This window comes from Pundamilia nyererei, unplaced genomic scaffold (assembly GCF_000239375.1).
Source record: "Pundamilia nyererei isolate P.nyererei 1_Seehausen unplaced genomic scaffold, PunNye1.0 scaffold00133, whole genome shotgun sequence".
Classification (NCBI taxonomy): Eukaryota; Metazoa; Chordata; class Actinopteri; order Cichliformes; family Cichlidae; genus Pundamilia; species Pundamilia nyererei.
In genome coordinates, this window is record NW_005187534.1 from 677,292 (window position 1) to 702,053 (window position 24,762).

General features: G+C 48.6%; 1 protein-coding gene across 3 annotated transcripts in view; it reads right to left on the reverse strand.

The window, feature by feature from the left end:
* LOC102216160 (spectrin beta chain, non-erythrocytic 1) overlaps window positions 1–24,762 on the reverse strand; it is a 99,157-nt gene that overhangs the window by 7,760 nt on the left and 66,635 nt on the right. For 2 of the 3 annotated variants that reach the window (XM_013913456.1, XM_013913455.1), the window contains 35 exons: window positions 24,645–24,725; window positions 23,622–23,737; window positions 23,410–23,522; window positions 23,120–23,307; window positions 22,450–22,567; window positions 22,060–22,218; window positions 21,619–21,714; window positions 21,282–21,488; window positions 20,987–21,140; window positions 20,755–20,906; window positions 20,435–20,653; window positions 20,271–20,351; window positions 19,976–20,182; window positions 19,682–19,893; window positions 18,486–18,623; window positions 16,822–16,942; window positions 16,497–16,712; window positions 15,997–16,416; window positions 14,665–14,867; window positions 14,407–14,497; window positions 14,151–14,297; window positions 13,532–13,795; window positions 11,922–12,146; window positions 11,359–11,448; window positions 10,077–10,355; window positions 8,367–8,497; window positions 8,086–8,290; window positions 7,536–7,910; window positions 7,176–7,262; window positions 3,683–3,840; window positions 3,409–3,547; window positions 3,199–3,283; window positions 2,923–3,119; window positions 2,741–2,835; window positions 2,331–2,385 (listed from right to left, as the gene is read on the reverse strand). In XM_013913456.1, coding sequence (XP_013768910.1) covers window positions 2,331–2,385; window positions 2,741–2,835; window positions 2,923–3,119; window positions 3,199–3,283; window positions 3,409–3,547; window positions 3,683–3,840; window positions 7,176–7,262; window positions 7,536–7,910; window positions 8,086–8,290; window positions 8,367–8,497; window positions 10,077–10,355; window positions 11,359–11,448; window positions 11,922–12,146; window positions 13,532–13,795; window positions 14,151–14,297; window positions 14,407–14,497; window positions 14,665–14,867; window positions 15,997–16,416; window positions 16,497–16,712; window positions 16,822–16,942; window positions 18,486–18,623; window positions 19,682–19,893; window positions 19,976–20,182; window positions 20,271–20,351; window positions 20,435–20,653; window positions 20,755–20,906; window positions 20,987–21,140; window positions 21,282–21,488; window positions 21,619–21,714; window positions 22,060–22,218; window positions 22,450–22,567; window positions 23,120–23,307; window positions 23,410–23,522; window positions 23,622–23,737; window positions 24,645–24,725 — 5,824 coding nt within the window. Of the gene's footprint in view, window positions 1–2,330; window positions 2,386–2,740; window positions 2,836–2,922; window positions 3,120–3,198; window positions 3,284–3,408; window positions 3,548–3,682; window positions 3,841–5,141; window positions 5,235–7,175; window positions 7,263–7,535; window positions 7,911–8,085; window positions 8,291–8,366; window positions 8,498–10,076; window positions 10,356–11,358; window positions 11,449–11,921; window positions 12,147–13,531; window positions 13,796–14,150; window positions 14,298–14,406; window positions 14,498–14,664; window positions 14,868–15,996; window positions 16,417–16,496; window positions 16,713–16,821; window positions 16,943–18,485; window positions 18,624–19,681; window positions 19,894–19,975; window positions 20,183–20,270; window positions 20,352–20,434; window positions 20,654–20,754; window positions 20,907–20,986; window positions 21,141–21,281; window positions 21,489–21,618; window positions 21,715–22,059; window positions 22,219–22,449; window positions 22,568–23,119; window positions 23,308–23,409; window positions 23,523–23,621; window positions 23,738–24,644; window positions 24,726–24,762 lie in introns of those variants that run through there. The other variant, XM_013913457.1, reaches the window with a different exon arrangement.

Consider the following 24,762-nt stretch of genomic DNA (forward strand, 5'->3'; position numbering starts at 1 on the left):
TTAATCTTTTTTTCTCCCATGTCCTCTGCGGGGCTCCGTATTTTCTTGACTTTGTAAAATAACTAAAAATATTTCACTAAAGGCCCCCGGATGAAAACTGGTGAAAAACATTAGATGCAGAAACAGAACATCCAACTGAAATGCTAATGATGGTGACAGCATGCAACAAACACCAACACTGTACATGGAGAGAAAAGTGAAAAGTATGCATGGACAACACGTGGACTGGTTGGTTCTGACGGGTTTATTGGGGAATGTGTGTTAGTCGGGGAACGACTGAACGAACTGCATCTACATGCAAAAACAAACCGTGAACAGAAAAAAGGAAACGACAACAGTAAACAATGAAAACAAGACAGGAAACAGCGTCTCAGTGATACAACAGCAATAAATACAATGAGGAGAAACTCACACGGTGAGACGTGTGGAGAATCAGTTTTACATGAGGAATGATTTTACATGGATTGTAGGTGCAATGAGTGCATGTAGCGAGCAGCAGTGGACGTACACTCAGGGGCCGAATACAGCGGAGCGGCTACACAACGCCAACTATGACCTCAGCGGGAACACAAGATTGATTTTAAGGCAAGTTCAAAAAGTCCGATGGCATTGGCCTTAGCGTGTTCCTATTAAAGTGGCCACTGGGTGTATGTCACAGTATTAACGTCCCTTATGAGGAATGGGTTTCTGACAAATGAGTCGTAAAGGCTGTAAGTACAACATGAAGGAAAGCTGGAGGTGAAAATATAAGTCCGGGGCTGTTCACTGTTAAACAGTGCACTTATACATGTGTTACTATCATCTTTCCCTTTAGTTTCTACTTTGTCAGCTGATAGATCAGCTCTTTAATTTGGTGTAACTTACATTAATGCACAAATATGCTTTTAATGGTTTTATAAGTACAATATTAAAGAGATAATAGAGTGTTTAACAGAGTTACATGAAAAGGATGGACACGTGTTTTATGAATGGTCTGTGGACGTAGGCACAGGTGGAGCGGTAGGTGCACTTCTTTGTTTTTGGATTTTTTTAAACTTTGGCATCAATGATAGACTTTAAATATAACGTCACGTGTTCTTACAAACAAAAACTAACATGAGTCATGATTTACTATATTTAGTGAGCAAATCGCAACAACAGGCTGAAGGCACCTCATACTGCCTACAACCTGTATTACTGTAGTTACTTTGTTATAAATTTACATCATTAATATTTTTATTATACTTTTAATTCAAGACTTTTTTGCTTTATCAAGATATCTTTTCAAACTGTGTCTATTTTTATTAAGTTATTTAAGGTATTTGTTACATATTTCATTTCATCTGTTTGGAATCGAGCGTGAAGTACAGACTGACAACGTAAAGGTTTCTTCCTGTTCAAAGGGGGTTTGTCCTCCCCGCTGTCACCAGAGTGCTCGCTCATAGTGGGTCATGTGATTGTTTTTCTCTGGGTTTGATGCGACTGTTGTGATTTGGTGCTGTACAAATAAAACTGAACTGAATTGAAAATCTTATCGATCAAACTAAACTTAAAGGTTTTATTGTAAGACAAGAACAGTAAGACGTGCTTCTTCTTAACATCAGGATAAATCAGCCTCAGTTTTAATGATTGATAAACTGATTTAAGTTGTCTTTGGTTTTACCATGATTTACATTTCAGAAAAAATCTCTTCTATGAAAATGGAACAAATGCTTTAAGTGGCAGTTTGTGGCTTTAAGGCTAATTCTGAGTGTCTTTCTGTTTGTATCCTCAGTCATTCATATTCCACAGGGTGAGTTTATAAATGATGACATAAACCAGCAGGAACATAAGGAACTGAGGGGAGAGGATGACAGGAGTGTCGAGCTGAGAGAGAGGAAGAGGAGACGGAGGGGAAGACAAATGAGGAGTGGATAAAACTCTGGTTTGTTCTTGTGTGTGAAAGTGAACGAGCAGAAACACTGCTTTCCTCCCGTCTTTGTCCAGCCTGAACAAACTGGAACGTCAGGTAAGTTTGGTTCATATTAAAAGTTCCCACCAAAGTAAAAGGTCTCAAACTCAAAGGTGATGCTGAAGTGCAAAGGCTGCATCTGCAGGCTTTCTTAAAAACAGCCCATCAGCTGTGATTCCTCATGTCAGTAAACAAATATCAGAGAAGAAGATTACACCTGGAAAGCTAAACTCGTTTTAAAATAAGACATTAATAATCAGAAAGGAGCAGCAAACGATAAATGCTGGAGATTGATGCGAGGACGTGTGTGTGATGTGGGTGCAGCTCAGGGTGCAGCGGCGCCCCTGCGGCTCTGCAGGGTGCCGCTGTATTTCTGGTAGGTGAGTGAGCGGTAACTAACCCTGGGAGACTCCTGGTCAGACGGCAGCCCGTTCTGAGACGCCGGCTCGCCCGCCCTGCAAAAAGCACAGCGATGCAGAGAGTTAGACGCACCTCAGTGGCTTCGTCCGGACAAACTCGCTCAGCTGGCGAAGTTAGACGATTAAACTGAAAACCTTCATGTGAGCGCGGCGAGCAGGCTGCACGGTTTAGGTGCAAACATTCGTTAACAGCTGTAACAACAATAATCTAAAATATTTGTCACAATAACACAAATGCCAACTGTACATGTGTCTGTGAAAAGTGACAGGAGAAAGGACTCTGACGATGACACAAAGCTGTTCCTGAGGAAATACGGCCGAGTCTTAAACACAGTCAAAACGCTGCTTACAGCATCCAGAAGTTTCCGACACAAAGGAAACTTCAAACTACCTTTGAGCTGCAGCGTCGGCGGGCTGGGCCTCAGCGGGCGGTTGTCTCTTCTTCTCTTCTTCCTCTTGCCTTCTTCTCACTTCCAGTAACTCCATCTGGAACCAGTAGAACAAAGTCAACGTCTCGTTTTTCAGAGCTGAGATTTAATCCGGTGACGGCGCTTTCTCGTGGCGCGCGCTCACCGTGGTCAGCCTCTCCAGCGCAGCGAAGCGTTCCTCCCAGGTGGCGGCCGACTTCTCGAAGGCCTCGTGGCGTTTGATGAGTTTCTCCACCTCGTCCACGCTCTGCCCCATCTCCCTGCTGGACAGGTAGGGCTCCTGTCCCAGCAGCCACGCCTCGGCCACACCTGCGTCCCGCGAGAACTGGTGCACCTCCAGCACTGGAAGCAAATCCACACCTTAGACCCAAATCCACCCGCTCACCGCGGACTATAAACTGAACAGCACGGAGGCACTTACCCAGTCTAAGCCACTCCCATCTGTCCTCCCACTTGTCAATCATGTCTTTCCTCTTGTCCGTCAACTGAAGCAACTTTTCTTTAATCTGCGAGGAGGAAAGATTCAAAAGTTCATGACTTCAGTAAAGCGATGACATCAAACAGAGTAATGAAGGATTTCGCGGCAGCTTTGGCGTGCTCGCTCCGAGTGAGAAATGTGAGAAGTCTCCACCTCCTCTGAAGCGTAGTGCTTCCTGGCCAGCAGGGCTTTGCCCAGCTCGATGCAGGCGGTGAAGCTGTCGTTGCGGGCGTCGATCTCCGCCTTGATGCCCTGGTGGTTGTTCATCAGCAGCTCCACGGACGACACGTCCCTGAAAACAAGCACGGCGTCACATGAGCGACGTTTCTGATCCCAAACATTCAGAAACATTTAGGATGAGTTTTATAATAAACCTGTAAAGGGATACAGTCATTACAGGAAGCTCCGCCCCCTCCGTGCCTCCTACCTGGGCTTCTCCTGAGCCTCGATGAGGCGGATGACGTCTTCCATCCACAGCATCAGGTCGCGCACCATGCTGAAGAAGCGGAACTTGTCTCCGGTGTCGACCAGCTTCGCCCGCCGGCCCTCCGCCGCCTCCAGCAGGTTCTTCCAGGCCTCCAGCACCTGAGGGGGAGGAGACAACAAAGAGCGACGGTCAGCCCCAAGTGACGAGAGGCTCAGAAGACCTGGTTTAATTAATGCAGGCTAAAAGGAGCCGGCTGGGCCTCTGAGAATCAGGGAGGGGGACAGGAAGTGATGACATCCAGACTCAGATCATTACGGGGAGGGGGGGGGGGCAGTAGATCTAGTGTTTCAGGCGTCCAGCTGTGCTGTCGGGGAGCGTCACAGCCTGAGGGCGCAAATAAAAGCCAATCCCAGCAAATAAAAAGTCATACGTGCAGACTGCAGAGGCCAAAGCTGGAGAGCAAACAGCAGCACTTCCATCAGTTATTACATCAGCTGTTATCTATTTATTCATGGCTCTGTTCGGATTCCAGACGATGACGTAAGCAGACAGGATATATCATCTATCTGAGAAGGAAGCGTGGACTGATCCTGCTTCATGCTTCAGGTTCATATCAAACACGATCAGGTTCTAATAATACGGTACTCTGGGATCTGTATGATGTCACAGAGAGGGGATCGCAACATGTAGCCAATCAGTTCAATGCTGTTTTAAAGTGGGAGGAGCTAAAGCAGTTTCAGATGGGATGACCTGGGGGGGGGATCAGATAAAGAAGGATTATTTTGAACTGTGAATCATTCAAAGCTGCTGTAAGAACGAAAACATTGCTTTCACACTAACTGCTGAGCTGTCTTTAAATGTACCTCACATATTACTAATGTTAAAGATTACATTGTTTGTTACTAACTGGTGACTTTCTGCAGAAACGTGAGTTTATGTGAATCTGCACATTAAAGTCCATCAAACTGATCGAATTATTTGGGAGTTTTTATTAGATTTTGTCTTGTATTTGTAACATTTTTCGATGAATCCAGGCTGCAGATGTTTTTACTGTGTTTGAGGAGGCGGGTTGTTCGGGGTGAATGCTTACAAAGCCGAACAGCCCGGCTGACCGGCATCGTTTCAGAATAACCCCTCTGACTCTGCGACTCGTCAGCTGACGGAGTCGTGGCTGCGGAGGACTGCAAGCTGAACCCTCTGGTAGCTAAAGGTGCAGGAAGACGGAAACTATTTAAAAAGAGTTTGAAAGAAGCTTCGCTGGAGGCCAAACCTGTCAGCCTGTCGTCTTCTGTCTCTGCCGAGTCAGCAGACTCAAACTACGAGCAGCGCTTGTTTTAACCCCCTCTGCGGCCCAGGCGAGCGGAGACAAAGAACAAATGTTCGGAGTGTTTGCGGGAAACACTAAGCTGCATGGGAAGGACTAAAATGTTACTGCGGCTCATCAACATTTTAGTCAGACTGGAGGAAAGGAAGCCTAAAACTGCAGCCAAAATGAAGACTGATGCAAAGCCGACATTTGTGGTAAACAGAGTCTCACCTCTCCCTTTCTCCTCTGGGCGGTCAGGGAGGAAACGGACATACAGGGAATGGTCAAAACACAACGCCATCAAAAACACTCAGTGCTCAGCATCAACAGTCCAGCTCCAGCAGGGCGGGACTGACACGAATACGGAGCAAACCCAGCAGCTCGCACGAAGCACTTTATTGGAGCGTGACGTTGCTCTTCATCGCGGCGAATCCGAAACCCGAGAGCCGAACTGACGACAAGTCCGGGATTCTGCTCACCTGGCTTCACTTATCCCAGTGGGCTCAAAGGTCACATGACAGCTAGTCGGCATCTGACCAATCGGAAGCAGGGACGGGTAAGAGTTTCAGCACTACAGCGCCATCATTCATTCTCCTAACAATGAAGGAACGCCGACAGCAGGTCGGCCTGTTTAGGATCCTTTTACTATGTTAAAGGTTACAGAGCGACATCGTGTTTACAAAGCACAAATAGTGACGCCGTATCGGCACCACACCCCCGTAAAAATACTAATGCCAGTGCCAAAAAATGATTCCTCGCATTTAAACTGCTATAAATAACTTGTTGGTCTATGAAACAATGTATCTCTCATAAGCCTCAAACAACCTGTCACAAGGCAGTGACGTTTACGTATCCTTTATTTATCCAGGTGAAAAGTCTCGTTCACATTTAAAATGTCTTCTTTCAGAGCGATCTGGCCAAGAGGATAATGCACATAATGCAACAGAAATCACCAGAGTTCTGCAAACATATCTGAAGTGCACAAAAAGCTGGATTGTTAGAATGTGATTACAATAACAGAGTTATGTGTAACTTTAAAATGTTACATTGAACCTCTTTGTAAACCCTGTTTACCAACATAAAGATCTTACACATGAAAAACACACGGAAACGTTGCAAATCCCTGTTCGGCAAAGCACCGGACCGCCAAACAAAAAGAGGCGGAGCCACGAGGTGTGCGAGCTGCTCAGCTGCTTCTCTTTCAGCCCAGCACGTCGCCTCCTCTCTGGAGTCAAATCCTCATTTGAAGGTTTTTCGCCAACGTTTAATTAAACTGTCCAGATTTACAGAAACGTGACGCTGAGCCGTTTGAGGACACGCGAGAGCTGGAGGTGACGAGACTGCCTGTTCCTCGCCTGTAACCTCAGCTGACGGGCAAAGATGGAGTCACGCTTACACGTTTCTACAGCGAGCTCCGAGTGCAAAGAGTAAAAACAGTTGATATGAAAATGAGGCTTCGTGTCGAGCTCGACGGGCGCACGCAGCCGTGACTGTAGGAACACGCGCGTCGTGAACAGTAACCTTCACACAAAGACGCTGATGTGAGCGAAACGTGTTAAGACTGCACATCTGGACTCTGTTTGTTACACTGCTGCACACTCACATAAAAAGTGATTAAATCATGAAATTTATGAGTCCAAAAACGATCCTCACCTCAAACTGCAACGCCAGTTTCTCCGTTTTGGAAAAGTGGGCGGAGCAATCAGATATTAAACTTGCATTTTAATGGAGAGCGGTGAGCCGTGCACGATTCTGCACGCCGCGCACGGCAGCGACCACGCTCCCGTTCACCTCTGACGCTTAAACCTGAACTCTGGTTGTAAACGATTTTTCCTCATTATGGGAATAACACAAAGCTGGAAGTGTGTTCCCAGGATTTTGACCATGCCCTGTAACATCCTAAAATGTTTCTGGGAGTTCCAACGTTCCCTTCACCTCTCGATCTGTGACTCCAGCTCGTGTCCGAGTGTCTCAGAGAACTAAAATTATTCATGTGACAAAGCGGCTGAGCTGCGCAGGAAGAGTGCGGTGTTAGTGCGGCAGCAGTGCAGCATGCGCGAGGCAAACAGCCTTTTAACGTGACGTCACGACATCAGCGCTCATTGGTCAGTAAGAGGAGGAGGAAGATCAGGGCGAGTGAACCGATGTGGTTTCTCTGCACCTCTGCTGCCCGACACCGAGGCTCACCTCTCCTTCTCGCTTCTGGATGTCGTCGGCTTTGTCTCCGGCGTACGCCGACTGCAGGCGAACGGCGTCCTCCTGAAGCTGCCGCACCTGCGAGGGAAGCAGCACGGAAACGTTTCAGCATACGGAACAGCTTAAAAACACACGAGGGAGGAAAAACTGAACATGAAGCTACAGAATCAGAGTCACGACAGTCTCCATCAGCATGCTCTAAATAACGTCACTGCCTTCATTTCTCATTGGACAATATCAGTTTATGAGTTTCTGATCGTTCAGCGAGAGGCAGACTGAAGATAATCAGGACGACCTCGTTTAACGGGACGAGAGCTCGGACAGGCTCGGCGGGAGACGAGAAATATTCACCTGTGTTCCCAGCGCCTGAATGTCGTGTTCGAAGGTGGTGTGCATCCTCTGCAGGGTCTCCACCGTGTTCTGGTCTCGGCCCAGCTCCTCCGGCAGCTTCTTGTGTTTGTCCAGGATGCGGTTGAGGATCTCCTTGGCGTCGTGGTAGAATTTGTGGAGCTCGTAGGAGGCGGCGAGGATCTGCGTCCGTGTGTCGATGAGCTCCAGCAGGTCGGCCCAGGCCTCGTTCAGGCCGTCCTTCCACTCCGCGATGGTGGCGGCGTCGCCGTGGCCGGTGTTGATCAGCTCGTCCGCCAGCTTGTTGACGCCATCCACGCGCTCCTGGCCGATGTTGCCCGTGTCGCGGGCGAATTCTCTGAAACGCTCCTGCAGCATCTGCAACAGGAGAGGAAATAGAAATGGGCACGCTCACAAACGAAGTGCTGCCTTAAAGTCTTTGTGACGTCCTGTTTTCACTCGTTTTTATATGGACACGTCGGGTTTTTATGCTTCCATGAGAACCACAGAGGCGCCTGCACGGCGCGAGGAGGCGGCTGATCGAGTAACTCACGGTGACGTGCTCGTAGTCCTGTCCCAGCTCGTGCGATCCGGCCACCACCTCCCTCTCGGCGATCCACTGCTCGAGATCGTCCACCTCCCGGTTGAGCTGGAAGAGGCGGAAACGCTCGTCCAGCTTCCCGCGGCGCTCCTCGGACAGATCCTTCAGGCCGGCGTACAGCTTGTCCACCTGAGACTGACGCATGCCGATGCGCTCGCTGCAGGACAGATTTTAAATCCTCATTATTCGCCAAGTTCATTCCTCTCTGTGACAAAGCAGGAAAACGACCTCACCTGTCGGGGTGCCCGGCAGCCACCAGGCCCCGGCTGGTGCTGGACAGCTGGTGGACGGTGTCGGCGTAGTCCTCCACCGCCTGCTCCAGGATCTGATGCTTCTTCAGCATGGCCACCGAACTCTGCTCGTCCTATAGACGCACACAGGCTGATTTTAGCAAAAGCAAAAGCTCAGATTTCTCTGGACTTTCCAACATGATTCAAAAAGAAACTAAATTAAAGAATCAGAAACAAGAAATGAGAAAGGAGAGGAGATGCTGAGGAACAGAAAAGTGAAGGCAGTGGAAGGAAAGCTGAGAAGAGTCGGGACTGTTAAACAGCTCTGACAGTTTCCCCTCACCTGCAGAGTTCACCTGAGACTGACGCCACAGAAAAACCAAAGTGAAAACATCACCTGCCTCCAGAGTTTTTAGAGTGAGCTGAGCAGCAGAAACAGTCTGATACCAACACAAAAGCAAAGAGAGGAAACGGGAGGTGCCCGAAAACCAAGAAAGAGGAAGTTTTTAGCCATGAGGACAGAAACACGGACCGACCGACTCTCTGTAACATCGTCTTTATTTAAATCGTGCAGGATGTTTCCTCGAGATGGTTCAAAGAGTCGAGGAGTGTTTGAGAAAAGCATGAAGCTGTTTAAAGATATTTTACAGCAAAGTTAAAAGGTTAAAAGCTGCAGTTCCTCCAACGTCCACTAGAGGCTCCAGCAGTGAGTCTGTCCCCGTAGACTCCCAAACATGTTCACAGCCTGACACACACTCTGTTCTCTGTGGATCATTTCCCCCCTTCATAAAAACTAGATTCAACTTTTGTCACAGATTAAAGATTAAAAGGAAGTAAAAGACAGGAAGTAGAATAAGAGTCTCTATATGCAGAGGACAGGTTTTCTGTACTGGAGGAGACACGTTAACAGTTTCTCTGGGGTTCATTTCAGGAGTCAGAGACAAATATAACAACTGCTTCATAACTCACCGGGTTAAGTTATATTTAGGCTTAAAACTTGCATTATTAGGGGCGTGGCCTCCTTGACTGACAGGCGGCTGTAGCCGCTAGCTGTCTGCTAGTCCTGGTCTGGACCGTGTTAGCACAATAACCCCACAGCAGCCATATTATTGGTCGGATAAAGATGCTAAAAGTGCTCCAACAGAAGAAAACGGAGCGTCTGAGAAGTCGGAGCTCCAGTTTTGATGCACAGTGGAATTCTGATCAGCAGGTGAGATGCTCCCACAGTTTGATCACCAAACTTAACTCAGTAATCTGGCCTTCAAAACATCTAACAGTTGAAACAGAACAGACACCCACAGAGACATACAAGGAAAGCCTCAACAAACATACAGCCAATGAGATTAAGTGGCTGTAAGATTTTCATTAACGTCTTTTTTCCTGCTCAGAGATATCCAACGCTGCTCTCTAAAGCCAAGAGGACCGGGTCAAACACACTGTGCCTGAATGCAACACAGGGCTGCTGCAGGGCAGTCAGAGAGAACTGCAGGAAAAGAATCGGGGAAAATGTTGTCCTTAGAGATGCTTTTATTCTGAAAATCTGAACACATCCACCTCCAAAGCTGACTCTGTTTGGTAAGAGGATGCACTGAGGTGCCAGTGCACTAAAACCTGACTCAGGTTTCCATCACACAGCCGGATCTCACGTGTCAGAGCTCTGCTAGTTTGAAAGCGTCCGTCTTCTCCACACCCCCCCACGGCTCCTCCCCTCACCTTGGCCTTCTCCTCTGACATCATGTACAGCTCCTGCTCGCTCATCCAGGCCTCGGCCTCGGCGGCGTCAAAGTAGTACTGCTGCGCCTCGTGGGCCTCGCTGAGGCGGGTGTGGCGCTTCTCCGTCTCCTTCTTGATTTGCTCCCACAGCGACTGCAGGTCGGCGAGCCGCTGGCGGATCAGCTCGGTCGTCGGGCTGTCCTCGCGCAGGACGTGTTGGCTGCGCTCGAAGATGTCGTCATAGCGAGGCTGGTGGCCCTGGATCTCCTTCTGCAAGGTCTGTGAAGGTCAAAGGTCACAGAGAGGATTATATGAGGCTTTACTGCTTTTATATTGAAATATTGTAAAAATCCCAAATAGGGATGGGTACCGGTGTTCTGACATAAACGGTAGTAACCAGACCGAAAAGCAGCGCACATTTCGGTGCTTTTTTTCCTGAGCTGTGATACACTTCTAGCCAATCGTTTTACGTTTCCGAGGATAGTAGGCGGGGCCAGGTACGTACGTTCTTTTAGAGCAGAGCTACAGATTAAAAATGTCCAAGGCGAAGCGGTCAAAGTCTGGCTGTACTTCATAGCAAAAGATGCAAACTCAGCAGCAACAAGTGCTTTAAGCTGATACTGTGATACTGTCAAAGGAGGTAACACCTCGAATCCGATGAAACACCTGGCGACGCATAGCGTTTTTTTTAAAAGCCCAAAATGCGCCGTATTTGATGGCAGCAGCAGCCGTTCTTCTCTGCGTGAGTAGCTTCATGTTGTTCGTGTGTAATTTACGTTGAGTAGGCTAACCACGTTATTACATTAATGCATGTAAGGTGAACTAGCAAACATCATCATAGCTACATGCGGCTGTCCTCTTGTTTGATGGCAGATACTCCCTTCACCCTGGCCAAAAAGGCTAAAATGACCAAAGAAGAAGTGGAAAACAGTTAAACATGAGAGGTTTAGGACAAAGTTTGTGTTTTTTCCATTGTTTAAGCACTGCTTCCTGCCAAGAGTGATACCATATATGCCCCATAGCTGCAGAAAAGGCTAACATTGTTATATTTTTACAAAAAACAGCTGAACATGAGGTTTTTGGACCAATTTTGTGTTCTCCATTCTTTAAGCACCGGTTTGAGCACCGTTTGAGCACCGGCACCGTTTCAAAAGTACTGATTTGGCACCGGTATCGGATAAAACCTAAACGATACCCATCCCTAATCCCAAACAGGAAGTGCTTAGAAATAAAAACCATCAGCGTGAAAAACGTGCAGTTTGCAGGTAAAGGTGAGGCGTACCTGGTTCTTCTTGATCAGGAGCTGGACCGTCTGCAGGTTGTGTCCATGGTCGGTTGAAGTGGCCAGAGGCATCCTCTCCTCCACCCACAGCTACACACGCACACACACACACACACACGTCACCTGTTATTCCCACATCAGTGTTATCAGTGTGACCGCAGCAGCTGCTGCGACTTCCTCTCTGACGCTTTTACTTCTGGTTCCTTCTCAGAAACGACTTCTGTCAAAAGTCGTTTCTGAGAAACGTGGAGACGACGTTTGTGTTCATGTTATTAAAACATATGTGTCATCGTTAAAGGACCAAAATCACATTAAAAATTACATAAATTATTTATGTACTTTTTTGTGTTGTTGTAGTATTTAAAGGATATTTTCTTTAATTTTCCATTTCATGCATTATGACTTTTTTTGCTGAAGTTTTTCTTTGATTCATTTTTATTCATCTCCAAATTCGTTTACTTGTAATGTTTCACACAATATAATACAAAGTAATCCATTAATTTTGTATTTTTGTTGGGCCCAGATGATTTTCACCTTCAGAGGTCGTTACATTAAAAACTTACGATCTCGTCCTCCACGTCTCGGTTGAACTGGTGGATCTCCCGGGAGGCCATGAGGTGGTCTCTCCTCTTCTTCAGTGGTTCCTGGAGCGTCTGGAACTTCCTCTCCACGGTGACTCTCTGTCCATCCACCTCCTCGGAGCCTTTCCCTTCCTGGCTGAGGGCCTGTGACTGTTTCTGCAGCTCCTCCACCTCCTTCTGACGCACATCCACCTGGCTCTCCAGGATCTGCAGGAGGACAGTTTACAGGTGAGACGGGGAGAAGACGCCGCTGCAGCCACAGACACGAGCGCAACCCCACCCCCCCAGAAAATATGTGAATGACGTCTAAGACAAACAGTTTGTTTCAACAGAGCTGAAAGTTTTTCTGATATTCGGTTCAATTGTCAGCACGATGTTGCTTTATTTGCATCTTTTTGCTTTAACGAGGAAAATGAAATAATTTAATAAAATACCTTCAGAAAATATTCTGATGAGGAGCAAATGCAAAGCGAGAAATATCCACCGAAAAATCAAAATATAAAAAAATGCAACAAAGACCTAAAAACTAAATAAAATCAACATTAACAATAAAATACTATATAAGCAGCAAAAAGAAACCATAAACAAAAATAAATAAAATAAATAAGAGAAGCTCAAAACTCAGTTAATGAGTAAAAATACAAAACAGTCAAAAATAGAGAAATAAATAAAATCATAACGTTTGCATTAAAAATAGAATTCATGTATAAAAAAAGACAATATTAAATATAAATACTTTAAATTAAAAACAGTGTTGCTCACTGAAGAACCAAACAGTGTTAAAAAATTATAAATTTAAAGAATATAATTTTAAAAACTGGTTCTGAGGCCTCGTCTTATTTTCCTTCAGTATTGTCAAAAATGTAAAATAAAAAATCTCCTGACGTCCGAGAAGCGACTGACAAACACAACGAACGTCTGCAGCAGAAACAGGACAGCCTGAACTAAAATTAGAGCAGCGAGGAAGACGAGGAGGAGGTTTGTTTTCCTCTCTCTCTGTTTGACAGATCAAACACTCTGCTAATGATCTCCCTCCAACACCACACACACGCTCCTGTTTTACCATCTCTGTGAGGACCTCCCTGTTACTCTTACATTAATAAAACCATCGTCGGCACCATCGAGGACCTCCACCTTTAAAACCATCATCAGTGGAAAAACGGCGAGGTCCTCACAAACACGGCTGTCCGCGCTCTCAGCGTGGGCTCGACACTCCAGTGAACGATTACGTAAGAGGAGCGAGTGTGAGGCTGAATTATGTAAAAGCTGCTTAGAAAGCATGGCGATGGAGGACTCGCAGTAACGACGAGCTTCGGGTCAATCAATCAATAATTATCTGATTATGAAAAAAGCTGTTTCTGTGCAGAATAACACGAGTCAGGGGCGTGCCTAAAGAAGGGGGGGGCTGGGGCCCAACCCGCCCTGCTGTTGAAATCAAAGGTCCAGGTTTCTCCTCCTCCATGCATCACTGCAAATACCAGTTTACAGGGAGACCCTCAGACAGCTGATAGAGTCAATAACAAAGTGTTTTTAGCCAACATCGTGCAGATGTACAGTTTATAGTTCACACTGAAAGGAAACCTCGTCCTCACCTGCTGCTTCTTGAGCAGGATGTTGACCGAGGTGAGGTCTTTGCCGTAGTCGTCCGACTGCAGCTGCGCCTCCAGCCCGCCCAGCCACTTGTCGAGGTCAGCGCAGCTCTGCGTGAACAGCTCGGCCTTGTTGGCGTCGAACAGACACTTGGCTTTGGTCTGCGTGGTCGACTCCAGCTCGTCCCACATCGTCTGCAGGGACGCCAGCTTCTCCTTCACCATGGCCTCCGTGTCTGGTTTCTCTGCCATCAGCGTCTGCCCGTCCTGCGGCACAGGAGGTTTCAACCAATCGTCAGAGCAGAAAACAACGTCGCGTCTACACCTTGAGCCGAGCGGTTGGTCTGGACTGGACAACGCTCCTGAGTTCAGGGATGACAGCTTAGAAACACGGCAGCTTTAAAACAGGCGACGTCACAGAGACTCTTTTACATATTTGTGCTGATATACGAGGATGTGTGACGTTTATGCTGCCAACTGAAAATGATGCTTTTGCTCTCAGTGATGTCACCCAGCACCGACAGGCTGCTCTCGTACTCTAACAGCTGCTGGGCTCATCTGTGCTGCGTACTTCAGTCCACCGATTCCCTCCTCGGTCTGACTCCGCCTCCTCCCTGCTCACCTTGTTGATCTTGTCCAGCCACTCCTTGTTGGACTGCAGTTCAGCCATGAAGGCCTGGTGCTTCAGCCACTTGCTGTGGAGGTTCCTGGCCTCGTCGTACGACATGTCCTGAGCCGTCAGCATCTTCTCGTTGATCCACAGGGACAGCTGAGGACACACAGCCGGCAAACGAGCTCAGACACCAGCAGCAGCTGAAGCAGAGGCTAAGCCCTCCGCACTCTGGATGTTTCGTGTGTTTTGAATGGCGGCGCTTTACCTCCTGGCAGTCCTGCAGGAACTTCTGCAGGTCTCTGTTGTCCTTCAGCCTCATCAGCAGGTCGCTGGCAGCCGCTCGGTTCTTCTTGTGTCTGCAGAACAAAAGTTATTTTGTTTCGTTTTTCTGCAAGAAGGTTAAAGTTTGTAAAGCTCACGTTTCCCTTTAACATCGTCACATGTATCGTAAACAGGAAATCATCAAATGATCCTCCCTCCCTTCCCGGATCGATTTCTCACACACTGACAGACTCTTGGTCACCTCTGGTCGATGGAGTCCACCTTCTCCTGGATGCGCTCGGCGTTGATGTTGTCGTCAGCGACCAGGCGGCGGCCGGTGTCGACCACGGCGCCGATCTTCTCCTCGTTGGCGTCCATGGTGGTCATGAAGTCCTCCTGCTTCTTGATAGCAGCCTCGGCGCCCTCCAGGGTGGTGGGCATCTCTGTATGAGCCAGGACGTACTCCTGGTGGAGGAACGCAGAGGAGTCGTTAAAAACTAGCATCTGGATGATGTCATAGAGAGGGGTGGGGCTTTTTCAAGTCTGCTCGAGGGGCAGCCAATCAAAACAAAGTCATCTTAAAGGGGTTGTTTCAGAATGAAATGTAAGAACAATCTCAAAACCATCGAACTTCTACGTTAAAGTGAAGGAAGCAGGCTGAGGTTGTTACACTGAGATGATCTCCGCCACAGCCACCAGGCTCCAGCTTAAACTTTAATTCGTCTGATGTAATCCTCCCATCTCCGCTAACTAATGAGCAGCCTGGCTAAGCACAGCCTTCATCATCATCATCAGGATTTCCACCATTTTGCCAGAGGAGGAGAAGACCAAACACAGAGACATTACCATTTGTTCTGGAGTTTTTATTAATTAATGTTCTGTGTAACTAGTAAAAGAAACGTAACATGTTCGCTTGAAAACGTGTGAGTGAGCTGAAGCGGACAGAAATGAGTTGCTGTAGATCACACGCTGAGGGTAAACACGTGGCTGTAATGGAGGCTTTTCACCAGCAGGTGGCAGCGTGTGACCTGAGAAAACAGCCGCACGACCAGAAACGTTTCTAATCTGAAGTGTTCGAAATCACAGCTGATGATTCTTTGAATCCTGGACTGTGACGCAGGCCGAGGCCTCTGATCGCACAGCGAGCGCCATGTTCACGCTGAGAGACGAGAGTGACGGGTCTCTCAGCTGAGCAGCTACTTGACCTTTGACATCCTCTGCGGGACGTTTGAGCTCTCTGACTGTGTGAAGCTCAGAGACTGAGGCGTCTTTATTTGATACCTCTGACTCACCGTTTCCAGCTAAAGGTTTTTATTTGGGTAAAAGTTATGCAAAGAAAGAAAGAAGCTGGATTCTGTCCCAGCATGCACTTGGGGTCCGTGCTGGGAGGGAGTACAGAGGGAGAGATCTGGGCCAAAATCATGTGACGGTTGTCGCAGATCGGAGACTGTGAGCATCATTAATGCGACGGCGGTTCACTCTGTGCTCACATCACATGACCCTCTGAACCATTTCCTGTAGTCTGGTATCCATGGTAACTGAGGTTTCAGATTCTACACCGCGGAGCACAGGTGAGATGGAACGGCGAGCTCACCTGGTTGTTGAGGAAGGCCTCGGCCTGCTTGGTGTCCCGGAGGAACAGCTGGTAAGCGTGAGACTGGGACAGCAGGTTCTGCCGGTTCTCCCACATCTTGTGCAGCTCGTTCCAGCCGGTGTCCAGCGCCTGCAGCCGCTGTCGCAGGAACATGTACTGCGCGTCGGTCTGGCCCTGCGTCACCATCTCACCCATGTCCCTCATCTTCTGGTAGTCCTCCTCATAGTTGCGTATCTCGTTCTTGATGCCCTCGTGCTGGGCCAGCAGCTTCTCGGCCTCGGCCAGCGTGTTGGGCATGTCCTCAGAGGCGATGACCGTCTGCGTCCGCGACAGCCACGACTGGAAGTCGTCAAGGTCGCGCAGGAACTGCTGCAGCTTGCTGGCTTCGCCCAGAGACTCCTCCCGGTTCTTCAGGGTGTCCTGAAAACAGCCAGGAGATGATTAGCGGCACCAAATTCTCCGTTTGGTAGTTGTATACAGACACGGGGAGAAAAGCCTACTTTCATCTCGTCCCAGACGCCGGTGATCTCAGCCAGACGCCCTTTGATGGCCTCGGACTGTTCCGGGTGTTCGGAGCCCAAACGCTCCGCCTCCTTTCCCAGGTCGCTCAGCTTGTCCTGTATGGCCACGAGGTCGCGCTCCATCCCAGTCAGCTTCCTCTGCAGAGCCATGACGCCGGCCAGGTCGTTCCCCAGCTCCTGGGTCGACTCGATCACCTGCACACAGACGGGGGGCAAAAAGATCGATCAGGCACCACAGAGTGGTTCGTGTAAAAATCACGCCTCTCGTCGTTCGCCGGTTTTGGTAATTTGGCTCTGTTGGTACCTTGGTCTTCTCTTTGATCCAGGACTTGGTCTCGTTGCACTCCAGGTGGTAGTTCTGGACTCCCAGAGCCGAGTTCAGGCTTTCCTTCTTCTGATCCACCAGATCTCTGAACTGACTCCACCTGGACACAGAAACACCGTCAACTCTGATTCGATTTACCTGCTCAGGAACGGTTTGATGCCGGTTGATCCGATCAACCCTGCAGCTCACTTATTATAAATGACATCAAAGTAAAATTGAAACTCATTTTATTTACATTCTCAGTTTTAATAACAGCTTAACTCTGGTTTAGTGCCAACATTTGTTTTACGTTTAATGTTGAATATAAACCAACATTAAAGCTTTCTTTATTCTACGATTACAAATGTAAAACAAAAATTACGAGATATTCTGTTGCTTCCAGCTTTAGATCCAACCAGCACTGATCTTTAGTGTAGTTTTAAAAATCTGCTTCAGTTACTCAGACTTCATTAATCTCACATATAAGTATGACTCCAGTTAGCACTCTATCCAAATAAATCTGTTCCCTCTGGAGGACGCTGTAAAAGCTTCAAAGGAGTCTGAAATAAGTCAGGGAAGCTTATTTCAGACTGATGACAGGGATACTGAGGTGAGCTGCTGAACCTTCTTGTCAGTTAGCGCTGCTGTTTTTGTTGCTGTTAGCTTCTGTTAGCTGCTGTTAGCCAGCATTGGTAAACCTTTCTCTGAAGTGAAGCTAACATTGTTGGACTCCTAGACTTTAACTGATTAAGTGTTCATACGATGTGAGAATGTAGCCAAACTATTTATCAGAGGAAAAGTGTCATTTTTAGGACACTCGAGGCTAACATTAGCTCACAGATGCTAGCTTATAACCAGCTGATGTTTAGCCAGCCCTCTATGAGGGCAGGGTCACATGATTAATTGTGTCCATATCGGCGGTACTGCATAAGTAGCCGGTCTGTAACCACACACATAAACTGATTAGACGTCTCCGTCTCTGTATTCAATATGGCGGAGCAACATGTATTTTTAATGCTGAGAGACATAATTACACCTAATCAATGAATATTTATGAGTAAAACATTCTTTCCTATTAAATAACCTAAAATAATTACCAGTATATCTTTAAAGTGTCTTTATTGACATGAACAGACTTTAATAACCGCGGGGTTGTGTTCAGTTTTTCTGTTAGCTTAGCTCAGTTTATCAGGAAGAAACAGGTTTGAAGCCGACCAGGATCCAGGAGTGTCTGGAAGTTTTTCCACTGAGACGGAGCAAAGCTGGTGTTGCTTTATAAATATTTCATATCAAAGTGAAATGAGAAAAGTTTAGAGAAATGCTTTCATGTTTTCAGCCAAACATCACAAACGTATCCAGATGCAGACCTGCTGGATACACGCACCGCTCTGGTTCAATCAAAGCTCTGATTATTTGTCATTTAAAACAGGTAAAAATACATTTTTTAACCTCAGTCCAGCTTCACTTCCTGACTCGTCTCTGATCAGCTGCTAAATAAAGTTTTCACTGTGACTAAAAGTTTCTCAGCTGACCGACGTGCTCGCGTTCCTCTCCGCCGTCTCCTTCAGTCTCAGATCGGTTTCTTTGTCGTTTTTAATCTCGCTTCCTTCACGAGTCTAATCGCCGTGCTGTCATCAGATTCCTGATAATCCCAGTTTGATTACCTGGTGTTGAGTTTGTCCTGCTGGGCTTTGATCTCCTTCTCGCTGGGATGTCCACTGTGGATCAGCTGCCTGGCAACCTGGTTTACCACGGCAACCCGGGACGCCTGGCTGTTCATCTCCGGCTCCAAACTCTCGAACCTGAACAGAGACGGTTAGTCGGACGTCACGAGGATCATCAGCATGAATATTTCAAAAAGATGGAAACCCTGTGAATCCATATTGCAAACAACAAACAGCTGCAGGACAGTTTTCTTTGTCCTAACGGCCGATCAGGAGAACCAGGATGAGAGGTCACAGGTGTGAGCAGGCGGGCTGCTTTAACTCTCCCAACAACGTATCAAAGTCGGATTTTACACCAAAGGTTTGAGCGGCTGAATCTGGCCATGAAAAGCTTAGAAACAGTCAAACAACGACAGTTAATGCCAAAGAAAAGAGTTTCTGACCTGTGGACCTGTTCTCATTTACAGCTCCGTGTTTTGATTCCTGCTGCAGAGATCAAATTAAACCTGAGCTCGTAAAACTCCAGTTTTAATCAGACTCCAGTTCATTCAAAAAGTTTTTTTCATGGGGGCGTGCGATGGGTTTGACTGCTTTTATAACACAGGTGTGTCTGTCGCTGTAATTCAACCTGCTGACTAATGGTGACCAGTCCAGGGTGTGTGCCACCTCGTGCCCGACCCCGAAGACCAAACGAACCTCCCCAAAACTCTCAGTGAGTTTAATGATGCAGGGAACCTGCTGGAGTCTGAGCCTGGTCCTCACAAGTGCAGTTAAACAAACACACACACACACACACTTAACCAGCATCTGGGATCGGATCCATGTGACGTTTTGTGGTCGAAGAAAACAGAGACAAGCAGCTGAAAACCTGAGAAGAAGGCTGCTGTGAACGAACCATGTAACCACACACACACACACACACACACACACACACACTCTGAAGAACCTGTGTCTGGTGTAAATAACAGTTTACTGGTCTGTTCCCACAGCTTCCACTGCTGGAACATTATTTCTGGCCCTGCTGGGAGGAGAGGGCAGAATATTTGATGGAGCCGTAAAACACCCCGTAACTGAGCCGTTAAACGAGCGCGCTGACTGTGGGCGTAACCCGGACAGGGTGGGCACGGCGTGCGTTTGCATGGAAATCTGATATTTTCCGTTATTCTTCGACGAACCAATGGCGGGCCGGTTCTTACCGGTGCTGGACGACCTCCAGGTCCTCCAGTTTCTCGGGGATGTCCATGCTGTTGAGCCACTGCTCCTTCTCGTCGATCCACACCTCGCAGGCGTCGGCTTCGCTCATCATCTTGTAGAGCGCCAGAGCGTCCTGCAGCGCCTGTTTCCGGAGCCGCGTCAGCTCGGCCACCTCCTTGTAGCGCTCCTCGATGCCCGCCAGCCGGCTCTGAACCTGCGAGCACACAAACCGTCAGAGAGGTGCGTTCTGGGATTTTGAAGCTTTACCTGGTTCGAAGCTTTGCTGCGTCCGTCACCTCTTCGGAGTTGGCCTTCTCGGGCGGCAGCGTCCGCGACTGCTCGTGCAGAGCGTCGATGACGGGCCGGTAGCTGCCGATCTCCTCGGCCACGTCCTTGTGCTTCTTCACCAGAGCCTGAGTGGAGAACTCGTCGTGGCCGACGTCGACGCTGGAGACGATCCGCAGCACGTCCAGCATCCACGTGTCGATGTCGTCCGCATCAGCCTGCAGACGGAAAAACAAACAGCACATTTACCTTCCTGTGCCAGGCGAGTTCAGTCGCTGGTTTCTGACACTGGGAGAATGTTTTCACCTGGAACTGGTGCTGGTTGCAGGCCTCCTGCAGGCGGGCCTTACGGACAGCGGAGAGATGCTCCAGAGCCGCCCACTGTTCCTGCGGGAGGTTGGAGGGAAGGCGTTAGGAACAGGCGGGGATTCAATCGTGTCGTGTGTGACCGTGGCACAGGTGCGTTGTACCTGGATGTCCTTGATTCGCTCTTTTATCTTGTCGGCTCCAAAGTGGTTGTCGGCCACCAGCTCCTCGCCCTGTTTGATGGTCTGCTGCAGGTGGGCGGCGCGGCCGGTCATCTCGTCTTCAAAGGCTTTGTGCTGGCTCAGCAGTCGCAGCGAGCCCGTGAGGTCCTTCCCATAATCCTCGGAGGAGAGGATCTGCTCCTTCTCCCTGATCCACCCCTCCTACAGACCCCACACACACCCACGCTTCAGTCACACCTCCTCAGAGCAGGAGCTCAAACCACCGATTTACTACAAATAAAATAACAACAACAACTCATCACCTCTTCAGCCATTTCCCAGAAGAACTTCCACAGGCGGCGGGACTCCTCGAGGCGCGCTCGCCGCTCAGCCGCCAGCTGGTTCAGCTCCTGGTAGCAGAACTCGAGGTGAGCGACTCGGTCCTTGATGATCTGAGGGTCACACGGCTTATAATCTGAGGAGCAGGAGGTGAGATGGAGGTGTTACTGGAGAACAAACAGCTGGAGCTAAGCGGGTAAAGTCTGCGTGTCGCACCCTCTGTGTCGCTGGCAAACTTCTGAGCGTTGCGGTTGACGTTTCGGACTCGGTCGGCCTGGATGCTGATGTCCGCCTCCACCAGGGCGTGCTTCTGCAGCAGGTCCTCCACGCCCAGCAGGTGCTTCCCGTAATCCTGAGACAGCAGCAGCATCTGGAGGTGGAGAGCACAGGGGCGGAGGTTAAACCAGCAGCAGAGCACAAACACGTGTCCTCAGAGGACGAGTAAAGAAATAAGAACGACCAATCAGGAAGACAAAGCCACTGATAAAAGATGGCGGCCGTCCCTCCATACCTTCATCTCGTCCATCCAGTCCATGATGTAGAGCATCTCCTGGAAGACTCTCTGCAGGCCCAGGTTCATCTCCAGCCGCTGCCTGCGGGCCTTCAGCAGCTCCAGCAGATACTCCCACAGCCGGATCACGTTGTCCTTCCTAGCTGTGATGCGTTTGATGTCATGGTAACTCTCCGCCTCCAGCTCCTTTGCCACGGCAACCACCGCCTACACCGGTGATAAGGAGGAGATGAGAAGGAGGAGAATGACTTTCTAAGCTTTCACTCCGTCACCTGTGACCTCCGCCTAAACCAATCAATACGGGACGTCAGACGAGACGAGCAGGTGACGGACTCACCTGAACTCGCTCCTCGTACGCAGCGATGTCCGTTTCTATGGCTTCGTGTTTCTTAGTAGCAGCTTCCACGGCCTGAAGGTCGAATCCAAAGTTATCCTGAGGGACGACAAAGGAAAGGAAACGAGGAGAGGAGAGAGGAAACGAGGAAGACACAGAGGAAACAACATGAGGAGGGGACAGGGGAGGGAATAAGGATAAAGGAGAGGAAGGGAGTGGGAAAGAAAAAAGGAGATGAGGAAGGGAATGGGGACAAAGAGGAGAGAGGAAAGAAAATAATAAGGATATAGGAAACAAGAAGAAGATGAAGATAAGAAAGGATACACGGAAAGGGAAGGAAAAGAGGAAAGGAAACATGGAGGTGATGAGAGGACATAAAGATCAATTAAAATGATTCCTATAAAAGGTTTCGATCACAGGTGACCCGGGCGGAGCCGAGCGTACCTGTGAGACCAGCCTCTGGTTCTCGCTCAGCCACGTCTCCCTCATGGCAGCTTTGCGGTCGAAGCGTCGGGCGAGTTGCTCCAGTTTCTCCTGACGAATCAGCTCCGTCCTCAGAGCCAGCTCCCGTTCGTGCTCCGCCTTCTCCAGACGCTCCCACGCCTAAAACAAACGCACACAGGAGCAGGTCTTTACATCTGTCTGAACATCTGGATCCGAGCAGTTCTGAACCTTTACAGGTTTGGACTCAAAGCCAGGTCGACACATCCAGGCGTGACTCTAAACCGTCCAATCAGCTCGCTTCGCCTCTCAGGGCAGATTAATGTAAAATAAACGTTTAAAGGCTCCATTCTTGAGCTCTGACACAGAGCTGGAGGCGGGGCGGCCGGGTACCTTGTTGATGTCGGAGATGAGTTTGCCCTCTCGGGGGGTGTAGACCTTCTGGTTGTTCGCCCTCATCTTGCTCTGGATGGTGAACAGAAGGACCTCCAGGTTTCCCTTCTCTGTGAACCTGAAACACAGCAGCACAAACTCAGCCGTCTGAACCCTGCAGAGGAGAGTCTCCGCCGCTGCTGTCGGCTCAGTGCAACGGGAGGAACGGCGAGTCTTTTTGCTTTGCTCTCAGATGTGCGACTCGTTCCAGGAAAACTATTAAACGTCAGGTTTGTTTCATATTGTTTCATCTCCTTTAAAGCAGCTGTGCACTGCTTCCTGTTTGTGTGTCGTGGTTACACACACACACCTGAAGCACGTCTAACTGTCTGCGCTGCACTGATGGCTCCGCCCAATCTCTCCATCATCTCCAGGCCTGTCTTTAGTCTCTCCTCATCTCTGTAATTCTGTCTCGCTCCACCTTTGAGTGTCTATTCATCTTAATCTCCACCTGCCTGGATGTGCAGGTGGAGATTCCTCTACAAAGAGTTCGCTGCTGTGTGATCACAGCACAACCATCCGGCACATTAAGCGCGCCGCTTGTCGTTGTTACCACTTCCTGTCTAAATTAATTAAAAACGCTTCTCGTCTGTTTCCATGGCGATGTCTCGCATTAAAAGCAGATACTGACTTTGGGGGCTTCTCCACGGTGCGGTAGGTGTTGAAGGCCTGCAGCTGCTGCTGGACTCCCACCAGAGAGTTGGCGAACTTCCTGTTGTTGAGGATGATGATGGTCTGTTCGATCCACTCCAGCAGGTCAGACGCCAGAGACTCGTACTTCTCGATCATCTTCTCCGTCTCGATGGCGTTGTCCAGAACCTGAAGGGAAAAAACCAACGTGAGCTTAACGTCTGGTATATTTCAGGAAAGAAAGTGTTTAACGAGACGTTTTGTTTCTTTGTTCTTTAAAGTCGTCGTCACCTTCCCAATTCTCTTGCCCTCCACCTTCAGCGCCTTCATCTTGGAGAAGTAGTGGTAGTAGGTGACCACGTAGGTGATGATGGACTTCTCATCAGGGTGGTCCACACTGATGTCTGCACACGAGCATGAAGAGCACAGATTTAACATGTCGTGTGTGTGTGTGTGTGTGTGTGTGTGTGTGTGTGTGTGTGCGCGCGCGCGCCGTGGCTTACCCTCGGGGTCCAGCAGCTTGGTGAGGCCCAGGTGCTGCTCGGCCAGGTTGAAGGCATTCTGCAGATTGTAGTGAGCGTTTGATTTCTTCAGCTTATCGAAGTCGATCAGGTCGGGTCTGCAGACCGGAAACAGAAGGAGAAAGGTCAAAAGGTGACGTGATTCCAGCTCTACTCGCAGACATCGTCACACGCTGATGGCACGCAGGCTAAAATGATCCCTGTCAGAGTTCAGCGCATTAGCTCGAGTTGTCTGGATGAATTAGGAAGCTCAGGTTTTTTGCTGTTGCCATCTTGGTGTTGATAAACTGCAGGCGAGAAGCAACGCGTGAACCTGAGGAACTAAGGACAGAATGGGCTGTGAGGTCAGTTTATGATCATTGATATGCAAATAGTCATGATTTATGAGTACCATTCACAGAAGTGGGGAATGGCTGCAAACACAACATTGTAAGATGCTGTGCAGATGAAAAGTTTCAGCCTGTCTCAGCAATGCAAAGGTCCCAGCATCCAACATCAGCCTGGAGGAGAGGGAGGCACTCAGAAGTTGGTGATGGGTTGTCTGAAGCAGTCAGAACAGGACGCTGCGTCTGACCGGACCTCGGTACTGCTAACGAGACGCTGCCTTCCTTTTTCATCAGGATGTTTTCATCTCATCTCTTTTTGTGACTAACGGAACTTTAGTCTTTATGTTTCCGCCTTCCCTCCATCAGGATTAGATGTTTAAAGAAAAACAAGTTTGTCCACAAGTGAAAGTTTTGTAGAAGCCTGCGTACATCACACCTAATAAACTAAAGAAAGGAAGGTTTTAAATCTTAATGAGCTCCGAAGGACGCCGCGGTAAAAGCTCCCACGAGCTCCTGCTGTGGTGTTGGAGTGTTCGTCTTCGTAGAGAGTTCCTCTAAAAATCATTTTAATCTGTTTTTTAAAAATGCGATTAAGCAGAAGCCAGATTTCTCCACTCGGAGAAGCGTGTGCCGGGTTTCTCTCGACCCTGCGCAGCACCTGCAGCAGGCTGAGCCCTACCTGTGTTTGTGGATGAGGGCGTTGAAGGCCATCCCGTCCCTCCAGCTGGTGGTGAAGTTATGGATGTTGACATTAGGATATCTGCAAAGAAGAAATCACCATAAATCCATCTAACCAT